The sequence below is a fragment of the Lates calcarifer genome, linkage group LG17, assembly GCF_001640805.2.
Source record: "Lates calcarifer isolate ASB-BC8 linkage group LG17, TLL_Latcal_v3, whole genome shotgun sequence".
NCBI classification, from domain to species: domain Eukaryota; kingdom Metazoa; phylum Chordata; class Actinopteri; family Centropomidae; genus Lates; species Lates calcarifer.
The window spans coordinates 18144764-18163063 of NC_066849.1; the positions used below are offsets into that span (position 1 = coordinate 18144764).

Genomic DNA, 18300 nt, shown 5'->3' on the forward strand with positions numbered 1-18300 from the left:
AAATGTGACATATTATGCGAATACTTTAACTTTTCAAGTAGGGAAAATGTGTAGCTGTGAGGTAATTCAAGACTTCTCCATTACTAAAAGATGTGAGTACACTTTAAATAGCAGTTATACATTGATAAAATAACATCCAGTCAAACTAAAACATTTCATGGTCTAAGAATGTAATATTTATGTGAAATCTGCATGTCAGAGTCTGCAGTTATTCCCAAAATTTGGCAATTGAGTCCAGATTTTTGGATGTAGCAGTGAGTAAAGCTGGTAGGCAACAGATTCTGAACTATTTTGGATGCATTTAGGAGAAAGAAATAACCGTAACCTTCAACCTTTTGTTGTTAATCACAGTGTCTGCTGCTGCAGCTCATGTTTTAGACTCTTTTGACTTTCTTCATTTGTTTTGTTCATGTCCTTCCTCATGTTGCCAAAAGCAGGAGTGTAACCTTTTTGATGCTGATGCACTACAGGGTGGAGGCCTTGTTGTTTGCAGGTCGATAAGATGCCAGATTTATAAATCACAACACGTCAGACACGGTGTTGCGATTTATAAATGTCCTTCTGATTTTGCTTGTCAGTGTCACGCTGGCTGTTTGTTTCTGTACAGTGAGCTAACTCTGAATTTAGAAAGCTCATGATTTGGACGTTGGCTCTTTGCTGTAAAGCTTTTCACTGGGATGTAAATGATAATGAGAGGAGAAGGGGGTAAGTTACTTTGTAAAACTTGTATAATTATTATTTTTGTGTGTCTTTAATGGATCTTGAGACAGAATTTTTACTTAACTGATGTTTATAGATTTTTATTTATGGTGTCAAGGTATAAAAATATTGTACAGAAGTGCAGCCATGCACAGTCTTGTCTGCTTATGTTTAGTAAATGCTATTTTTCAATGTTGGGGGTGAAAATAAATGCATTATGGAATACTAAACATATTAAATGTCTTTTCTCTTAACAGGTGGGTGTTGGTAAAAATCAGACTATACAGTAGGTAGAGGTGGAAGAAGTACCCTGTTACAAGTAAAAGTTCTGCATTCAAAATCCAACTTAAGTAAAAACACAGAAGTATTACCAGGTTGATATACACATTGTGCAGAATCTGAGGGTTCTTGAGATGATTAACGGAAGAGGAATGAGAGAAAAAAAAGTTCTGCACTTTCTCTTTTTTTACTTTTCTCTCATTTTGCCCCCCTTGGAAAATATTGGGCCTCAGAGAGTTATTCAAATGAAACCATGTGAGAAGTTGAGAGGGGAAGTCACACTCTGATGGAGCTGAACCAAAAACTGCTTTATCATCAGAGGTGACAAACTAAAAATGTTGGAAACAACTATTTTATTAATTTGTATATTTTAAATTCTAAAATCTTAATCTGCATAGTAACTACAGTTGCCAGTTAAATGTGATATGATAGGTATACAATAACTGCTGCTTAGATGTAGTGGAGTAGAAATATAAAGTTGAATTACTCAGGTACTAGTGCCTAAAAAATTTGTGTACTCAGTTACTTTCCACTACTAACTACTAAGATGGAAGAATTGACAGTTTTTCTTTCGCACTTTAAAATTTCACACAGTTAAAGTCTCATATATTGTACTAGTATCATATTCTACATGTAACCTTAGGAGAACAGGTGTTAAACATGAAGCCTGTGGTCTGAAGACGCTTTATTCATCTGTCTGGTACCAAGGAACCAAAGCCCTGTATTTCAGTTTAAACTGGTTCATCTGAAGTTAAAACATTTGAATAATGATAAGAATGTGATAACACATAATTACTGACACATGGATGTGTCTATTTTTGAGACAACAATAATAAGGTTACATTCATCAGGTTGTCGGAAACATGACGGCAACGGGATGATGAAATGTTGACTTGTGTCTGATGTGTCAGTAGTTAAATATCATGTTTGTTTTCAGATTTTTTCTGCCCCCTAGTGGCCAGCATCGATTTAAGTTTTTTTTTTTTTTTTTTTCAGGCACTTGGAGAAATAATTTGATCATATTTGTTTTACAGGCTGTGTTTACTGTCATTTATAACCATCTCATTCTAGTCTTTAATCCACAGAAGCTCTCAGTGTCTCACTTTTTGGTGAAAAGGGAGAAGTCTGCAAAAAGCCTGGAGTGGATTTTGAAAATATCCAAGAAAGATAATCTTGCAGCTGGAGCACAGTCACTCTCCTCCTCCCGTGAAAAGACGTTGCAGTGTGTTGCCCCCATGCATGACTGAACCACTGGCACTCCAGTGTCTTTTATACACAGGTGAGACATAATGAGGTAAGAGTGTTTCATATGTTAAACTGAGTTTCTTTGACAAGAAGAGAGAAAGAGAGGACCCCAGGTCACTGCAAGTTGTCAGGGATAACGCAATAAAGTCCAAGACTTATTTCCATTTTGGTTGCTGTTACAAAGACGGCCTTAATGTCAGAGTCCAGATGCCTTGGTGATGTTATACTACCATCAAATCTATACAGTATATTATCAGAAATCATATTCTCCCAAGAGCACAAGTTCAACTTTCTTCCTAAAAACAGCTTGGTTGTTTTTATTTTAAATATGCATCGGGAATCTATTCCAATTTCTTGCACCACAGAGCCTAAAGGAACAAATATCAATGTTTGTATTAAACCTGAACCTGAGGGAGAAATACAACTGAAAACCAGCGGCTGCTGACCCTGTGCGCGACCTGGAAATCACACCGGAGAGTCAAATCTGTTGTAGAGGTGTCAGACAGGTACTGAACAGTCCTGATGTGAGACTCAAAATGAATTTGTTCCTGAGCATTTTTTAATGGGTCTGTAAATTTCGATTATCCTAATCCCCTCTTAGGTTTCCTGGAAAGAACCAGGTAATTTACATAATGTACTTGTGGGTAAAATACACAGTGACCAGTTGGTACATCTCCAGTTATTTCTGAATGCTAAGCTGGCACAACCTTGACACTATGGACTGTTATGACAGTTCTGCTGAGGATAGCAGGTGAAGTAAACATGTAAAAACAGTTCAACATAAATGACGAATGCATTTTTCAATAATGAATGAACGAGTTATAATGTTCATTGGAATTTAAATGGAGCAACTAACTGAATTAACTCAAATAACAGTGTCGGGACTTTGTCTCTATTTTCCCTTTAATTACAACCAAACTACTCGGTTCTGTCCAGGAAACGTTCAAGAAATGATTAGGAAATAACGCACCTGTAAAACTGCCATTGTCAGGACCATTTGAGTTACATTCAAATTAGTAGAGCCCCAAATGGGGGTGAGACCAAATTAGACCAGAGCAATATGAATTGTAGTCATTAAGTAATGGAGGAGATTAAAGACAAACTCAGGCTCAGTTTTTAGTGCAAACAAGAATCTTTAATAAAAACAGACATCAGCAGCATACAGTCAGTACTTTACTAAGCTCATATCAGTGTTTCAAATGTCTCTCCTGATGAAAAAAATATCCCAAAGTCACAGTCTCATAGTCAAAGTCTCATTAAAAACAGCTGTGATCGGTGATCGAGTTAAAACTCTTAGGGTGTAAATACTCTGCCGTATGAACACATGACTGGATCTCCAAAGAGTCTGACAACTTCTGACAACTACCTCCAGAAGAGATGAGCTATGGATCAACCTGCAGGGGCTGTGAGTTATAATATTTCTGTAGCATCCAGCTGATTCATTCACATACACTGGAGGACAGACTGATCAGGTGGAGGGGGGAAGAATGAGGGAAAGTGCAGCTTTATACGGATGTGGTGGTAAAGAGGAGGCCAGAGCACTGATTGGACAAGGAGAGCGTAAACAACAGTCAGATTTTAAATATAAAGGCTCAGTCAGGTCTTTTTTTGTTGAACTCTTGCAGTAACGTCCAAGTCGCACAGTTTTTTCCTCCTCAGCCCTGTGTCTCTGCAGGAGGTGTCTCCGTACATGAAGTCAGAGCAGGCCTCCACTTTTATTTAATAAATAATCCTAGAGGAGCTCTGAGGGCTCAGCCCAGCTGTCGCCGTGTCTCCATCTCACAGGTGACAGCTCTGAATCAGAGTGTGCGGCGCTGCGTCAAAGCAGCAAACATTCACAGATGTCTAACATGGCCTCAGTCTGCAGTGTTTTAAGTCTGGTGGAGGCTCTCTGTGTCACATGGAGTGAATTTGACAGTGGCAGGCATCTGAGTGATGATGTTTGTGCTGCACATGAGCTGGGTGAACACGTGGCTGTCCCTCTTGATATCAGGATAAAACAGATTCCTTTGTGGTGTAGAGGAGGAACTGCTGCGGGTGCTGCTGACTCGTCTGGATAAACTGAGTAAGCGTCGAAACAGAGACCTCCTGAGGAGGATGTAGATCCAGGGGTCGAGGATGGGGTTAACAGCTGCTATCCTGATGGCAGTCAGGTCAGCTTTTGAGTCATTTTCCAGCATGAAGTAGTTGGCAAACACACAGACCTTAGGGAAAAAACACAACACTACAGTTCAGGTCTTCATACTGTGAATAAGATTGTTTTAAAATACTGTCCTGTGGTCAGATATAAGCAAGAATATGTCCTTTGGTTTGATCTTTTTTTTGAGATTTCTCGATTCAAATCAAATGAAGGTTTTCATTCCTACACTTCATGACAAAAATCAGCAACAGCGACATTAACTGGGCTTTCTTTTATTCATCAGTGAATCTACAGAGTGTTCTCTTTATTAATCACTGAATTGTTTGGTTTATAAAATTTAAATACTGAAAAACACAATTTCCCTAAAGCCTAAAATAAAGTGAACAAAGTTTGACGTTATTGAAACGACTGACATCAGTCAAAAAAAACCGAAACATTTTTAATTCACTGTCACACATGACAAAATAAGAAAAAGATGCAAATCTTCACATTTCAGAAGCTGAAGCTATTTTCAATGACTACTTATCAAATTAGCTAAAGATTCATTTTCTGTCGGTGTGCAGGAAAAAGTGATTTCCCTTCTCAGTTTGGTTCATTTGAATGATTGAATGGGGAAAACTATTAAGTAATTATGAAGAAAAGGGGATTAATAGACAAAAACCAGAAAATAAGCAGGATTTTGTTTAGAAGAAATGAGGTTTTAATCCTCTTGTGTCCTGTTAATCATTATGAGACCCCTGAGATTCATGTCATGGCCTCTGGTCCTGACCCCGAGTAAACAACATAAAACGACTCTGCAAACTATGAATCCCTGTATCATAACAAACTGGAAGCAAACACACCATAAAATACAACAAAGTCAATACTTCGCTTTGGTACACACAGACGCACTGTTTAAATAAAATGTCATAAATCTACTAAAACACACAGCGTTAGCAGATTTCATCAGTTACTTATAGGTGGACGTTTTACTTTAGTTTCCCGCCATCTTTTCTTTCTGTTCACTTTATTATTTGGAATCAGTTCCTGGGCTGTTAGTCTACATTTTACTGATGGACTGATGGAAAAAAAATGGTGTATTTATTTCTTGTGATAATACAGTATGTTGGCTGCAGTTTTGCTTTTTAATGCTGCTTTATTCTGCTACTCTTTTGCATTTATCTGACAGCTAAAGTCACTATTAGGAATAAAAAGTGCTGCTGCTGCTGCTGCTGCATCCTCTTGAAGAGACACTAATGTAATATATGAGATGTGTCTCATCAACAAACAGTGCGACTCATTTCTACTCATTGAATCACTTGACTCACCACCAGCGGGGCTGAACAGGCCAGAACCACGGCGGAGGTTAGCACCAGCACCGCCATCATCTGCGTCTCTGCGGCCGAGGACAGAGCCCTCCACCTCTCCCGGACGCTGGCTCTGGTGACGGGCCGCCGCACGGTCCTCTGCCGCATCAGCAGCAGCGCCCCGCACACCGCCAGGTTCAGCATGATGGTCCCCAGGATGAGCAACACGCTGACGCCGCCGTACAGGACGGAGTAAGCGGTGGCCACCGTCTCGTTCGCCCTCCACGCGATAAAGCACCAAGTGCCGGACGACTGCAGCCGGCTCCTCGCCATGCCCATCATCGGCAGGCAGCAGAAGAAAATGTTACTGATGTAAATGAAGAGAAGGAACTTCTGCGCAAAGCGTCTGTCCACCCCCCACCTCTGGTAGGTGTAGGGGCAGCATATCGCCAGGTAGCGCTCTGCCGCCATGGCACATATGATGCTCAGTCCCGTTAAACCGAAAAACAGCAACAAAAAGGACTGAAACTCGCAGACGTGTTGGTTTGTGAGCACGCGCTCGACCAGGTAGTTGGCGATGGTGAGCGGGCTGGCCAGGCACGTGCCCAGCAGGTCCGTCACCGCCAGACCGCACACCAGCGTGTAGAAAGCTGAAGATTTTCTCTCCTGCTTCGACACCGACAGGACGATTATTGCTATTAAATTCCCTATGGCGCCTCCTGCAAACATTAAAACAGGCAGAGCGATCGCTCTCTCCCTGGACGCTGAATTCAGAGGCGGCGTCTCGTTAACGGGGACGGATCCGTGCGTAAAGTTCGGACTTTCCATCGCCACATACACCCACAGGCTGGTGTTTGTCAGCGATATTTCCCTCGGTCTATGGTGGACTTGGGAGCGCATTTCCTCTTGAAGCCCCTGCAGCATTAGATAAGGAGTCAACTGGGGGGTTTTCTCCGGCAGTCTCATCCCCTCTGCTTTCCAGTAATCCAGAAACTACAGGGGCTGTTGCGCGCAGCTGTGAGCGGAGACGGTGGGACGTGTCTAAATATACCGAACCACCCCAGCAGCCCCGACAGGATGGATGGGATGAAAACGACAGACGAGAGGAAGAAAAATAGATAATTGTTTGTGACGGTTTCCGCTTCATGTCTCATCTGCCAGTGTTTGGCGTCATCGCAGCTTTGCGAAGATGCTTTGTTGTGGCAGCCTGTAAAGAGGTCAACCTGACAGCTCAGCAACACGAACACAGAGCGGCAGAGGAGACTTCAGTAGACTCTTCTCACCCACTTAGACCTCATGAGTCATATGTGGACCAGGGAGGCATGTGAAGTTTTGTTTCTGCTCAGCTCGCTCTCAAAACTTTGATATGATCACTGTTGAGGAGACAGAAACAAGAGTAGTATTTCCTTCTTAGAAAGCAAGTTGTTCTGCAAACTGTAATTAACAGTTTGCAGAACTGCTTTTATAAGCCATTAATAATGATAACTGTGGGTTTCTTAGATTGTGAAAAATCCCTTTTTAGTGGTTGGACTTTGTGACCAGTACTGTCTGGAAAATGTATCTGGACCAAAATCCATTTATTATCAACTTATCAGTGGATTACTGACAATTACAGCTGCATTAATGCTAAACAGAGATGATGAACAGCAGGACAATGAATTCAACATTTGCTCTTTATTGATGGTGTGAAGATTCTCAATCGTGGTAATCCAAGAAAAGTTGACTCTTAGGGCAGAGAGGCTTCTTCAGTTCTATGCCCACATTAATAGCTTATACAGATCCATTAGTTATAACATATAAGCCCTTTATAAATAAATCAAATAACTAAAGATTGATATTATTATTTAAAAACAAGGCTTATAATTGTAACTTTCTTCCAGTAAAATCTACAGTTTTGAGGATAAAAGTCTTTCTCTCAACAACTTTAAATATTCTACTCATTTGGATGTTTTTCTTGATCCTGCTTATGTGTCACAATGTTTCTTTGCAAATTGTGCTGCACTTTTGGTTTCCATTGACCTAGAACTTGCTGCCCAAACCTCAGAGGTAGGTTTATTTACTCATGGTCATTTAAATGCGCAAATCTCGTACACGTCCACTTCTCACTGCTGCTGAGCCAGTGTCTCACCTCTCAAGTTTATAATCTGCAATGATGCACAAAACTCTCCAAGAAAGAAAATAGTTGAATGATTGATTCATCCCCTGTGTAATGTCAGTAATTGTACAAATCAACAGCAATCTCCTGACAGGAGAAACCGCAGCGTCTTGAATCAGAATGATTTCTGTTACCAGAGAAGCGAGGCTCATGCTTTATTTCATGCATGGTTTGATTAATTCCAGTGTCTGTATGGGTGGAAACTGGGATTGTGCCAAGAAAGTTGCCACATTCGCCCAAACTGACTTTCAGACTTTCAGTTTCTGTATGTCGCTCACTGGTAGAAACTGACAAAGATGTTTACAACAAGAGGAGAAGATTTACAGTCTGACCACAGATGTGGCAACAGTGGGACAGCTGCAGAATATTTAATCAAAAACATGAACGTAGTGTTTGATAAAACAGGAGTACGCAGTGTGTTCCAGTGTGTTGTTGTGGCCTGTATTTTCCCAGTGCAGCACGCAGCTTCGTTCCAAACAGAGATGACTGTAAATGGTTGTGAGGAATAGCAGAGGCCTGATGGACAGCGAGAACACAGGAGGAGGGGGACGTCAGTGCACTTAAGTCTGCTCCGACTCTCCAGCCATCACACATTCATTACAGCGTGACTTATGTTTACAGTGAGGAGCGGCGGAGAGGGGTCTCTGTCTGCAGACAACCTTAAAAGACAAAACACAACACCTCTCCAGCGAGGTAAACCACCGCCGCTCATCTCTGCCGCAGACAAAAGAGAGCTGGCAGAGTCTAAAAACAACAAACCACTTAAGTGATGCCAAGGCTGTGGAAACTCCAGTGTGTCCTTAAGTTCACAGTGAATCATGGCATGCACAAGCCATCCCTGCATTGGTTTATAGTAGACATGAATGTCGTAAAAAGTAATTATTTTATTGCGAATCCCCTTAAAATGTTATCTTAAAATTATCTCTGTCTGTGGTCTCTGCAGTGGGCAGCAGCTATAAAAGTGTATGAGGATTCTTCTCTGTGACTAACCTGAAAAACAGAACATGTTACAGCATCCCCCTAAAAGGTCATTATAAAGGTATTTTTCTGTCTCTACCCTCATCTTAACACATGAATCAGCACTAAATGTCACAACCACGTGAAGAAGACCCTTTCTTAAAACAATAAATGCTACAAAATTTACAACATTTTTATTTTATCTGATTTTATACAACAATCTCATCACATTTACTTCCTGTAAAACACTGTGTCTGTAGTGTTTACTTCAGCCCTGTTCCCAGCAGGGTGACGTCAGTGCAGCTCTAAATACATGCGTTAATGCAGCCAAATGTGCATTTAGGTATAGACTGTGATCTGTTGCTCAAGAAAATTAATGGGTTTAGTCTCCTAAATGTCAAAAATAGTGAATGTCCATCACTTTTTCCCAGAGCCCAGTGTAATATCTATAAATTTGTTTTGTTCAACCTATAGTCCAAAACCTGTAGATATTCAAAGGCCACAGTCAGAGTTCAGCGGTGTTTGCCTCATTTTGGTCTGCAGTGCAATCCTGAGTGCTCTGGATTCCTCTCTTTTGAACTTGTCAAAATGGATTTAAAGTGATATAAACAGAGAAAAGCAACTCCTCACATGTGAGAAGACCGAACCGGCAAATGGTTGATAAACTGTCTGAACAATGAATGTTCAGTGTCTTGCAGATCATTTCCAGGCATGTTTGAAGGTAAATAAAAAAAAAGGTTCAGATACCTGGTTAGAAACACTGGTGTGATTTGCCAGTTGAACCAGGACTGACTTCCAAACTAGATGTGACATCACAAATCATGCTCACCATTGCATGCCTTAAAGTCATCATATATTTGGTTTGAAAACAGACTTCTAGTGTGAAACTGAACATGAATAACAGTTTTTTTTTTTTTTAGCTCTCTGGTGGCAGAGAAAAGTTGACATATCATGAACTTGTTAGCAAACTTTGACACATGGAGTGTAAATCTCAAATTTCCTAGACATTACCTGCAGAGCTGTATGTGTGAACGCACAAACACTGAGCAGACGCTATCGTGCCAGCTCCTCAGAATAAAGTCTGTGTGATGTTTGAGTGAATTTACAGGAAACTTTAAACCTAACACTGCTGTGAAAGGGCAACTCCAGAGAATGTCCGCACCTGATTTTCCGGACATTATCCGAAGTTTATACACAGTTACACAGCATCTTTATCATTCACTTGCAGTCATGTTTCTGTTCTTCTGATGATTGTTAGTCCAATATTCACTCTCTTTTTGCTCAGTTGTGGTCTCTGCCAACTCTTGAGGGAAATATCTGGCTCGTTAGCTGTTAAATTCTCCACTGTGTTCACCAGGCAATCACTCACTGTGTCTGTCTGCTGTGCAGGACTGAGTAGGTTGTACATGGTGGATTTTTAGAGGTTTTTCGCTGCAAACTGCTGCCTGTGGAGCTGAAAATGACTCCACAAAATAAAACAAAAAGAGACCGTGATCTGAAACTTGTTAGAAATCTTCGTAAAGTCGAGCTGAGCTGCAAATTTCGGTTATAATTCTCCCCTTTCACATAGTCACATTGTCATTTGATACATTAAAATTTTATCTTAAGTCTGTTGATGCTGCTGGAACTGTGAATTTCCCGTGCAAATTAATAAAGTATCTATCTAATCTAATCTAATCTAAACAGTTCATCTACATTATCAAACTTTTGTTCATTTGCTTTCTCTCAATCAAACAATTTATCATCTGATCTTTTCATCTTTCAGTGATGTTTATTTGTCTGTTTTGTTTTTGTTTTTGTGTGACTGTAAAGATTCTGCTTGGCATTTTATTTTTGTGTTAAAGCGTTAATTTCAGTCCAGAGTTTCAGTCTATTAATTTGTCAGTCAGGTTAAATAAAACCACACAAAATACAAGGTTGTTTCATTTGTGTAGTTTTGTTTTTGTCCGGTAGAGTTTTGATTTGTTAAAAGGATCAAACCTCCTGTGTGGTACGTATAATGTTTTTCCAGTCAATCAGTGAAAGAGAAAGCAGCTGTGCATTATTAGATCACCTCGGCAGGGAGGGACTGGGTGTTCTGAACGGGTAAAATTTTCCTTCAGTGACTGAGATTCTGTTAAAGTTGATGCACTTGTGGGTGTGTGTGTGTGCTCGTAGGGTAAACTGTGAAGTCAGCAGTAACTGAGACAAATTAATCAATACTTTATTCATTATTTTGTATTGTTTGATGCTTTGTATCTGTTTCGATCACCCTGTACTTACCTGAGCAGGTGGTATGTTCCTGTTAAGTGACGCTGAGAAGATAAAAGGCCACTCACTGATCAGTGGAGGTGGCAGCTTTCTGTGAGGCTGCAGATATCAGTGGTTGTTAAGTCATTTTTGCTTATTTTCACCATCTTTTTTCTCCACACCCACCTCTTCAACACCCACTTTTAAAGTTTTCCAGCACCAGTTAACTTCTACTGAGGGTACAGGTGCAAAAACAAAGGGCAACTGATCACTCAGATAAAAATAATCATCCACATACCTGCACTTCTAAAGCAAACAGGTGTATAAACAGTGACTGACCATTTTTGGAAGCTAAACCACATCTCGACAGGGATCATTTCCAAGGCAGCTAGTTAACACTTCAGGAAGTTACTGCTCCCTGTTCTCATCATAAGATAACATCTGCTATCTCGCTCCCAGGAAGCTCGAGATGCTGAAGCTCACATTGTCTCCAAACTGTAAGCAGACTTTTTTTTTTTTTTATCAGTGTATTGGAATGGGCCCGATGTGGTGCATTTCTGGACACCTTGTCCTTTTGAATCTTAATTCACCCTATTGTTCCAAACTGCTCCCGTTTAGATTCTCATTTCACCACAAGCTTGAACTTGTTGTTGGTGTGACCGTGCCCTTCACTGGAGTAATACCAAACAATCAACCATCAGTGCTCGGACTTCTTTACTGACAAAGTGAAACACAGTGCACACACGCTGGGTCATGGACTCTGTACCATTACTGTATTGCAGATAATACCATACATCTATCTTGTCATGTAGTTGTTTTTTCCCTCTCATTGTCCTTATTTCTTCTCTGTTTATACTGAGGCCAACTGTGTACGTGACACCAGTTGTGGGAGCTGATTGTTGTTTATTTCTTTATCTATGTTTGTTTTCCAAATTAAATGTTATAAAATCAAACAGAACAGAAAGATAAGAGGATGCTGGATCCAGCCACAAGCTTAACAGAGAGACTTGAGAGCGGCGTCAGTCAAACTAGTCATCTACTTCTTGGTGAGAAAATAAAAATCCCTCAAAATGTTGAACCGTGTTTTTGTTCAGCATTTGTTTCCTCAAACTGTCTTACTTTTTTTTTCCTGTGTGTAAAGTAATTAACACAAGGAATAACTCATGCAAGATTGAATTATTTCATAATAGAGACACTGTAAGGCTGCAGTCAAGAATTATTTTCATAATACATCTGAAACTCATTTTCTTATTGATTTAAGAAGATTATTCTGAAACACTGGCATATCATGGGCACAGATCCAGTCCTCACCCAAGAAGGATCCACCTTTCTTTGTTTAGAAAAGAGGACCCAGCCTACGTAATATAGTGGTTTGAGCCAACATATTGCCTAATCCCAGACAGAGTCTCCTGGATTCCCCTGAACAGGGAAACTACCCCTGTGGCAACTCTGCCCAATGCCATAACACCAGGAGAACTAATGACTTTAGACGTCCAAGGAGATGAAAGAATAACTTCCAGTAAGAGGAGTTATCACATGCAAAATAAAAAATGAAATGTTCATGTGATAAAATCTATGTTAGTAAAACTTCCCGTCCTCTTACGTCCACTCCTTAAGAGGGATTTTGTCATGAGTGTTTTACTATGAATAAACCGGAATAGATTTTATATGCTCTATGTTATACATTATATAGTGGCAGTAACCCAATGTTTGACACAAGTGTTCTGCATTAAGGCTAATCAAGTGACGTTCTCTCATGCTGCATTCACTTGCTGCCTCTGACAGAAAGCTCACACATTAGAAGAGATTTCTGCATAGATTTTAGTGTGCGGGTGTTACTCGCATTAAAATGACACTGACACTGACACTTATTTTTAATCACTGAGTGATTGTTGAGAGAATAAAATGTTACAAAAATGCTGATCACTGTTCCCCAAAGCTTAAAATAAACAAGCAAATATTCACGTTTGAGAAGCTGGCACAAGTGAATTTTTGCATTTTAAATGAAAGTTACTTAAATGATTATCATTGTCAAGTTGCTGCCTCTTTATTGTCTGTCCATTAAGAAATGATTATGTTGAAATAATTATACTTCCGCTCATATGTCAAAATATGCAAAGAAAGCACTTCATGTGACCACAGCAGCATGAGCACATATTTCTCCTTCGCCACACCAAAGGACCAGATTATTACATATAAACACTGTGGCATTTGTATTGCACAGCAAGCTGTTGATCAGTTGCTATTGTTAAACATCTCAAACAAGGACATAAAAAGAGTGTTTATTGTTCCGTGTAGTAGCACACAGTCACAGTTTCCTCACAGATGAAATCAAAAGTGAAGAGGGAAGTAAAATCTAATCACAAGTGGTCGTTTGAAACACACTTGAAACAAGAGAGTAGTGCCACACACGAGCAGCAGCAGGCAACAAAAAAAATGACAGCAAATAAGTTCCCCGTGATATTTCTGTTCTGTCACACACAGCTGTAAAGACATTTGGTGCAGGGATTTGAGGAATGATGGAAACAGATCTCTGCACTTCTCTGGAAGTGGGTGAGGATGATCTCCTGGGTTTTCAAAAGAAAAAAAAGGAATCAAAAGTCAAGGGGGTCTGGAGTTACATAAACAGAGGTTAGTCACAATCAACAGCAAATGGAAAACGGATGACAGAAGATTAGATGAGAGCAGCTTATAAAAGAAACTTATTTAACATCAGAAGAGAGTCAGAAACTAATAACAACAGTAAAATTACAACATTGAAAATTCAGGATGGAAATATTAATAATGAAAAGTTGAAAAGATGCTGATTTCTAATTTTTTAGCAATTTCACAAAGTTGGAGAAATTAAAAAACTGAGCATTTTTTTTTATCATGTATTATTCCTGCACAGTTACATCTGCTTTTGTTTTCAGCTGTGGTTTTGATTAAATTCAATGAAGTATGAGTTATTTAAACCAGTGTCTCAGAAGGACCTTCGAGAGTCTTGGAGAATTTCTGGTGGCGAGGTTTAATTTGTTGCGTTAACTGATTAATTTGTAATTCACAGGAAAAGATTCCCAGTCAGATGACTCTTCTCATTATGATTCACTCGTCACTTGACAGGTTTATGACCCTGAGGTCATCATTACATCAAAAACAGCCAAATTTGTTGTGTGATGATCTGTGACACACTCGTCTCATGTGAAGGTTTGTGACTGTGAATCTGTGACATTGAAAATATTCAAAAAAGATCAGGTTAAAAGCATTTAAACCACCAATTCTCCAGTGTTTTCTATTCTGTTTTTATAGCAGTAGTCCCAGCATTAGTTCACTGATTTAAATATGAAACAACCAATTTCACCTGATGTTTAATCATAAAAAAAATAGCAGTTTATTTTTACCCTGAAATGTAAATGCTGTGTGAACCTCATTGTTAGAATCGCAAATAATAATAATAATAAAGAAATATACATTGTTGCATTATCAGAATCAAAATCAAGTATTTTTGCCTAATTGTTAAATTCCAGAGAATTTGGCTCCTTTGGCGCTTTTTCAAGAAATGTTGTCACACCAGTTTTTTCTGAAATCATTTAATGATCTCCTGCAAAAAGAGACACAACTCACATCTAATTTCTAAGCACCTTCTTTCATCTTCTCAGTCTTTGTAGGGTATAATTCTGTATTTGATATTAAGACAGAGCTCTAAAGTTACCCTTTCTTTTATCTTTGTTTGCAGGTTATGACCATGAGTTAAGAAATATTTTACAATGTGGACGTTAAGATGAGAATAAATGCTTATTTTCTAATACTTCGTGTTGCATGCCTGCCCTTACAGGAAGAGAAGTGACACAGTCTGTTGTGTATTCAAACACCTCCACCCCCATCTGCTTTCTGGTAATCCATTTACCTTCAGGGACTGGTAGCTTAACTTTAAAAATATTAAACTAGTGGGGAGGTAACTTGTAAGACTCATGTCTCTGCCTTTTTTAATCATATGTCATTATTCATCTCTCATGGGATGATGTGCTGATCAAACACTGGGAGTGGTATTTATTTTTACAATGAATTTTATATTGATGCGGTTTGAGTTGCTGTAAATTTTCATTAGTAGGCCCTCAGTGGTTTTCTTCCTCACTCCATGTCAGCAAGCATAACCAGGAGAAAGAGCAACCAGCTTAGGCAAATAATATTCCTTCATGAATCAGTTTTCTCAGCGTCATCACATACTTCTTAAGAAATGTTATGTGCAACACCAGTAATGCAATTCTTAATCTTTAAACATAGCTAAGGAAAATTGAGCGCAATATGTTAAGCCTTTATGTTACTGGGAAAAATACAGTAACATAAATTCCAAAACTGATCAACCACAATGTGACATCTCTTCTCTAGAAGTCAGAGAAACTCTCCCGAAGTAAAGTTCCTGTTGAAAAGAAGCTTTTACACAGTAGGTTGGTAACAAGATGAAGAGTTTACAGCCATGATATCTGTATGATGGACAAATTTCTCTCTGATGTTACGAGATGAGAAGTCAGAGGATCACCAAAGTTATTATAGTTCATCCTGAGGGGGGCGTGAATGCAAATCTCATTGCAATCGATCCAGCAGTGTTAAGATATTTTACTAAAAGCTGAAAATGTCAACCTGCTGGTGGAGCAAGAAGAGACGTCAGGGGCTCATTACGGTCAGTAAGATCTTCAATATCTGTGCAAAATGATAAAGGGAATCCATCTGATAGTTGTTATATTTCAGTCTGGACTGAAGCAGTGGACCAACAGATGCCACTAGCATGGCTAAAAAACTTATTTGTGTAATTGTCATTACTCATCAGAAAATAACATCATATAGAAATGTTTGTATAAATTTAACACCAGTTTATCCAGATGTTGCTGAGATCCTGGACCAAAGCTTGATCCAACATCGCTCTCCCCCACCATTAGTGCTGCTAAAACCAGTCAAATTAAGACAAAACTATCTGTGGCAGAGATGAAAGCAACTGCCAAGGTGCTCATTATGTGACTCCAGAGTCCTGGACTGAAAGCAAGGCTCCTGCAAGAAGTATGTAACACATTCAGTGTTGATTTATCAATCCCTGCGATGAATGTTGTGTTTGTCTGAGCCATTCATAGGCTTTATTTTCTCTCCATGGGTTTACTTTTAGAGGTGCACTGCTTCCTACAACCTTAACTCAGAGCCCAAAAGCATTTAATGCACCAGTGTCCCGTAATTACCACTTGTAGCTGCTGAGGCCACTGTTGTTCAGCAAAAGTTATGTGGTGTTGCTTTAAATCTGATCTGAGATGTTTCCAGACTAAAGAAAAATCTTAACAAAGGGCACAAGTGCACTGAGTTAGAGAAGCACAGCACATACAGACCACTGCAGGAGTCTTAACTTGCTTTATTTTACATGTTATTCTCATATTTTCTGTTCTAGTTGAAGGGAATGTGCATTACTTGACAATGTTAACATGCTGATGTTGAGCAGGTATAATGTTTCTCATGTCCACCATCTTAGTTCATTGTATTAGTTAAGACAAGTCAAATTTTATTTCTACGGCCCAGTATCTCCAAATGAGAAATTTTCCTCAGTGGGCTTAACAATATGTAACACACATGACGCCCTCTGTCCTTATAGCATCGAATCGGATGCAGAAAATCTATCAGAACAGCAGAGGAGAGGATTCTCACTCTCTTCTCCACCATGAAGATCTGGAGAGAGGACATGAACACACAAGAGGCAAAACCAAGCACATTTCACTCGTCTAAGAGCGAAACAAACACAGAAAACAGGGAGAGATGAGGAAAAGGCTGAGACTCCTATGGGAAAAAAATACAATTATGGATCAGCCTCAGATCAGCATTACCACCCATAGAGCCACATCGGTGGTATGACTAAAAATTACACAACATTTGTGTTGATCTGGTAAATATCAGTCATCACTTTTGATGTAAACCTTAAGTATTTTGAAACATACATGTACCCCGTTGCTCTTTTTAAGCAATACACACACTCCACATGCTAACTTATTGTTCTTCAAATCCATCTGGAGGGCAGATGCTGGAGCTGTTGATATTTTTCTGTGTTTTCATCCCCTGAGAATAATCTGCTTTGACAGTGGAATAATTTACTTACTTGTGTTTGGAAGTTCACCAGTTATTACTTTGAGTAAAATAAAAAGTTAATTATTTGATCACATCTGAGGAGGCAAAGTGTATATATCCTGTTGGCTCCACTTTGAGTTTGTTACTGTTGTTATGAATCTAAACTCTTCTAAAAGTTAAACAAACCTTTCTAACTGTGATTTATATTTCAGGGGTTTGGACAGCTCTTTTGGACAGCCGAGTCTTTCTGTATGCAGACTATGCAAATGCATAGGGTCCCACTAGCCACTAGGCAGTAAGTGACGTCCACCGCCAGGTACGATGGGAATGATTGACAGGTACCCGTCATTCCCGTTAGTGAGAAATGGATGTCAAACGGCGTTATGGCATCAGAAAGAAGTTCTCCTAGTGGGGCAGAAAAACGGAAGAAGAAGAAAACGGAGGAAGGAAGACAGTCAAAACGATAAAAGTAAGGTGTTCGTGATGTGGGGCGGATGAGGGGACGCCGAGTTTTTAGCAAGTTTGTTATTTGTCCTGCTAGCTAGCTCAGCTAGCCTCGGATAAATGCTAGTTAGCTGGTAGTTGGCTAACATGTCACATGTGAATAGACTGTGCTATCCTACCATGGGACTGCTGACTGAAGTGAGGGTCAAGAGGTCTTGCTTTCAAAATTTAAAGTAAACATTTCTTAAAAACACTCAATATCTGTTTTATTTATTAACATATAGAGGATTGTTGTTTTCCTTGTATTATCATTTTTATCAGTTATCTTGCTTGAGTGGCTCAACTTAAGATGTTTAATTTTAATATGACAGGTTATCATGATTGTAGCCTGTTTTGCTCATTAAGTGTAATCGATTGTGGCATGTTCATGGGTCATCTAAGGGATTAGGAATCTCTCCATCCGCATCCTTCATCCCCCATCCCCCAGACAGCATCTTGCATAGGCCCCCCACAAAGCTAGAAACGGCCCTGATTCACAGTAACATTGTAGGAGTTCAGCGATAGGACATGACTGATAACGGCACTTAACTTGCAGCCTTATAGGAGTCCAAATACTGTGTTGTGGATGGCCAAAATTGAATCCAGGACAAAGTACAACAACTGTTTTCTCAATTGCTTACACACTGTTACCGGGTTTATGAGCTATAAATTCTAAACCATAACGCCATTTACTAAAAAAGGCACCCATTTTCCTATAATGTAAACACTATCATCTGTTTTGACAGAAG

The 18300-nt window shown here is 39.5% G+C and overlaps 1 protein-coding gene across 1 annotated transcript; it reads right to left on the reverse strand.

The window, feature by feature from the left end:
* Positions 1-3336: 3336 nt before the first annotated feature.
* Positions 3337-7122, reverse strand: LOC108881176 (prostaglandin E2 receptor EP4 subtype). The gene is made up of 2 exons (XM_018673006.2): positions 5671-7122; positions 3337-4427 (listed from the first exon to the last, which is right to left on the reverse strand). Exons 1-2 carry the CDS (start codon positions 6613-6615, stop codon positions 4095-4097), a joined length of 1278 nt encoding a protein of 425 aa, XP_018528522.1. The 5' UTR covers positions 6616-7122; the 3' UTR covers positions 3337-4094.
* Positions 7123-18300: the final 11178 nt, after the last annotated feature.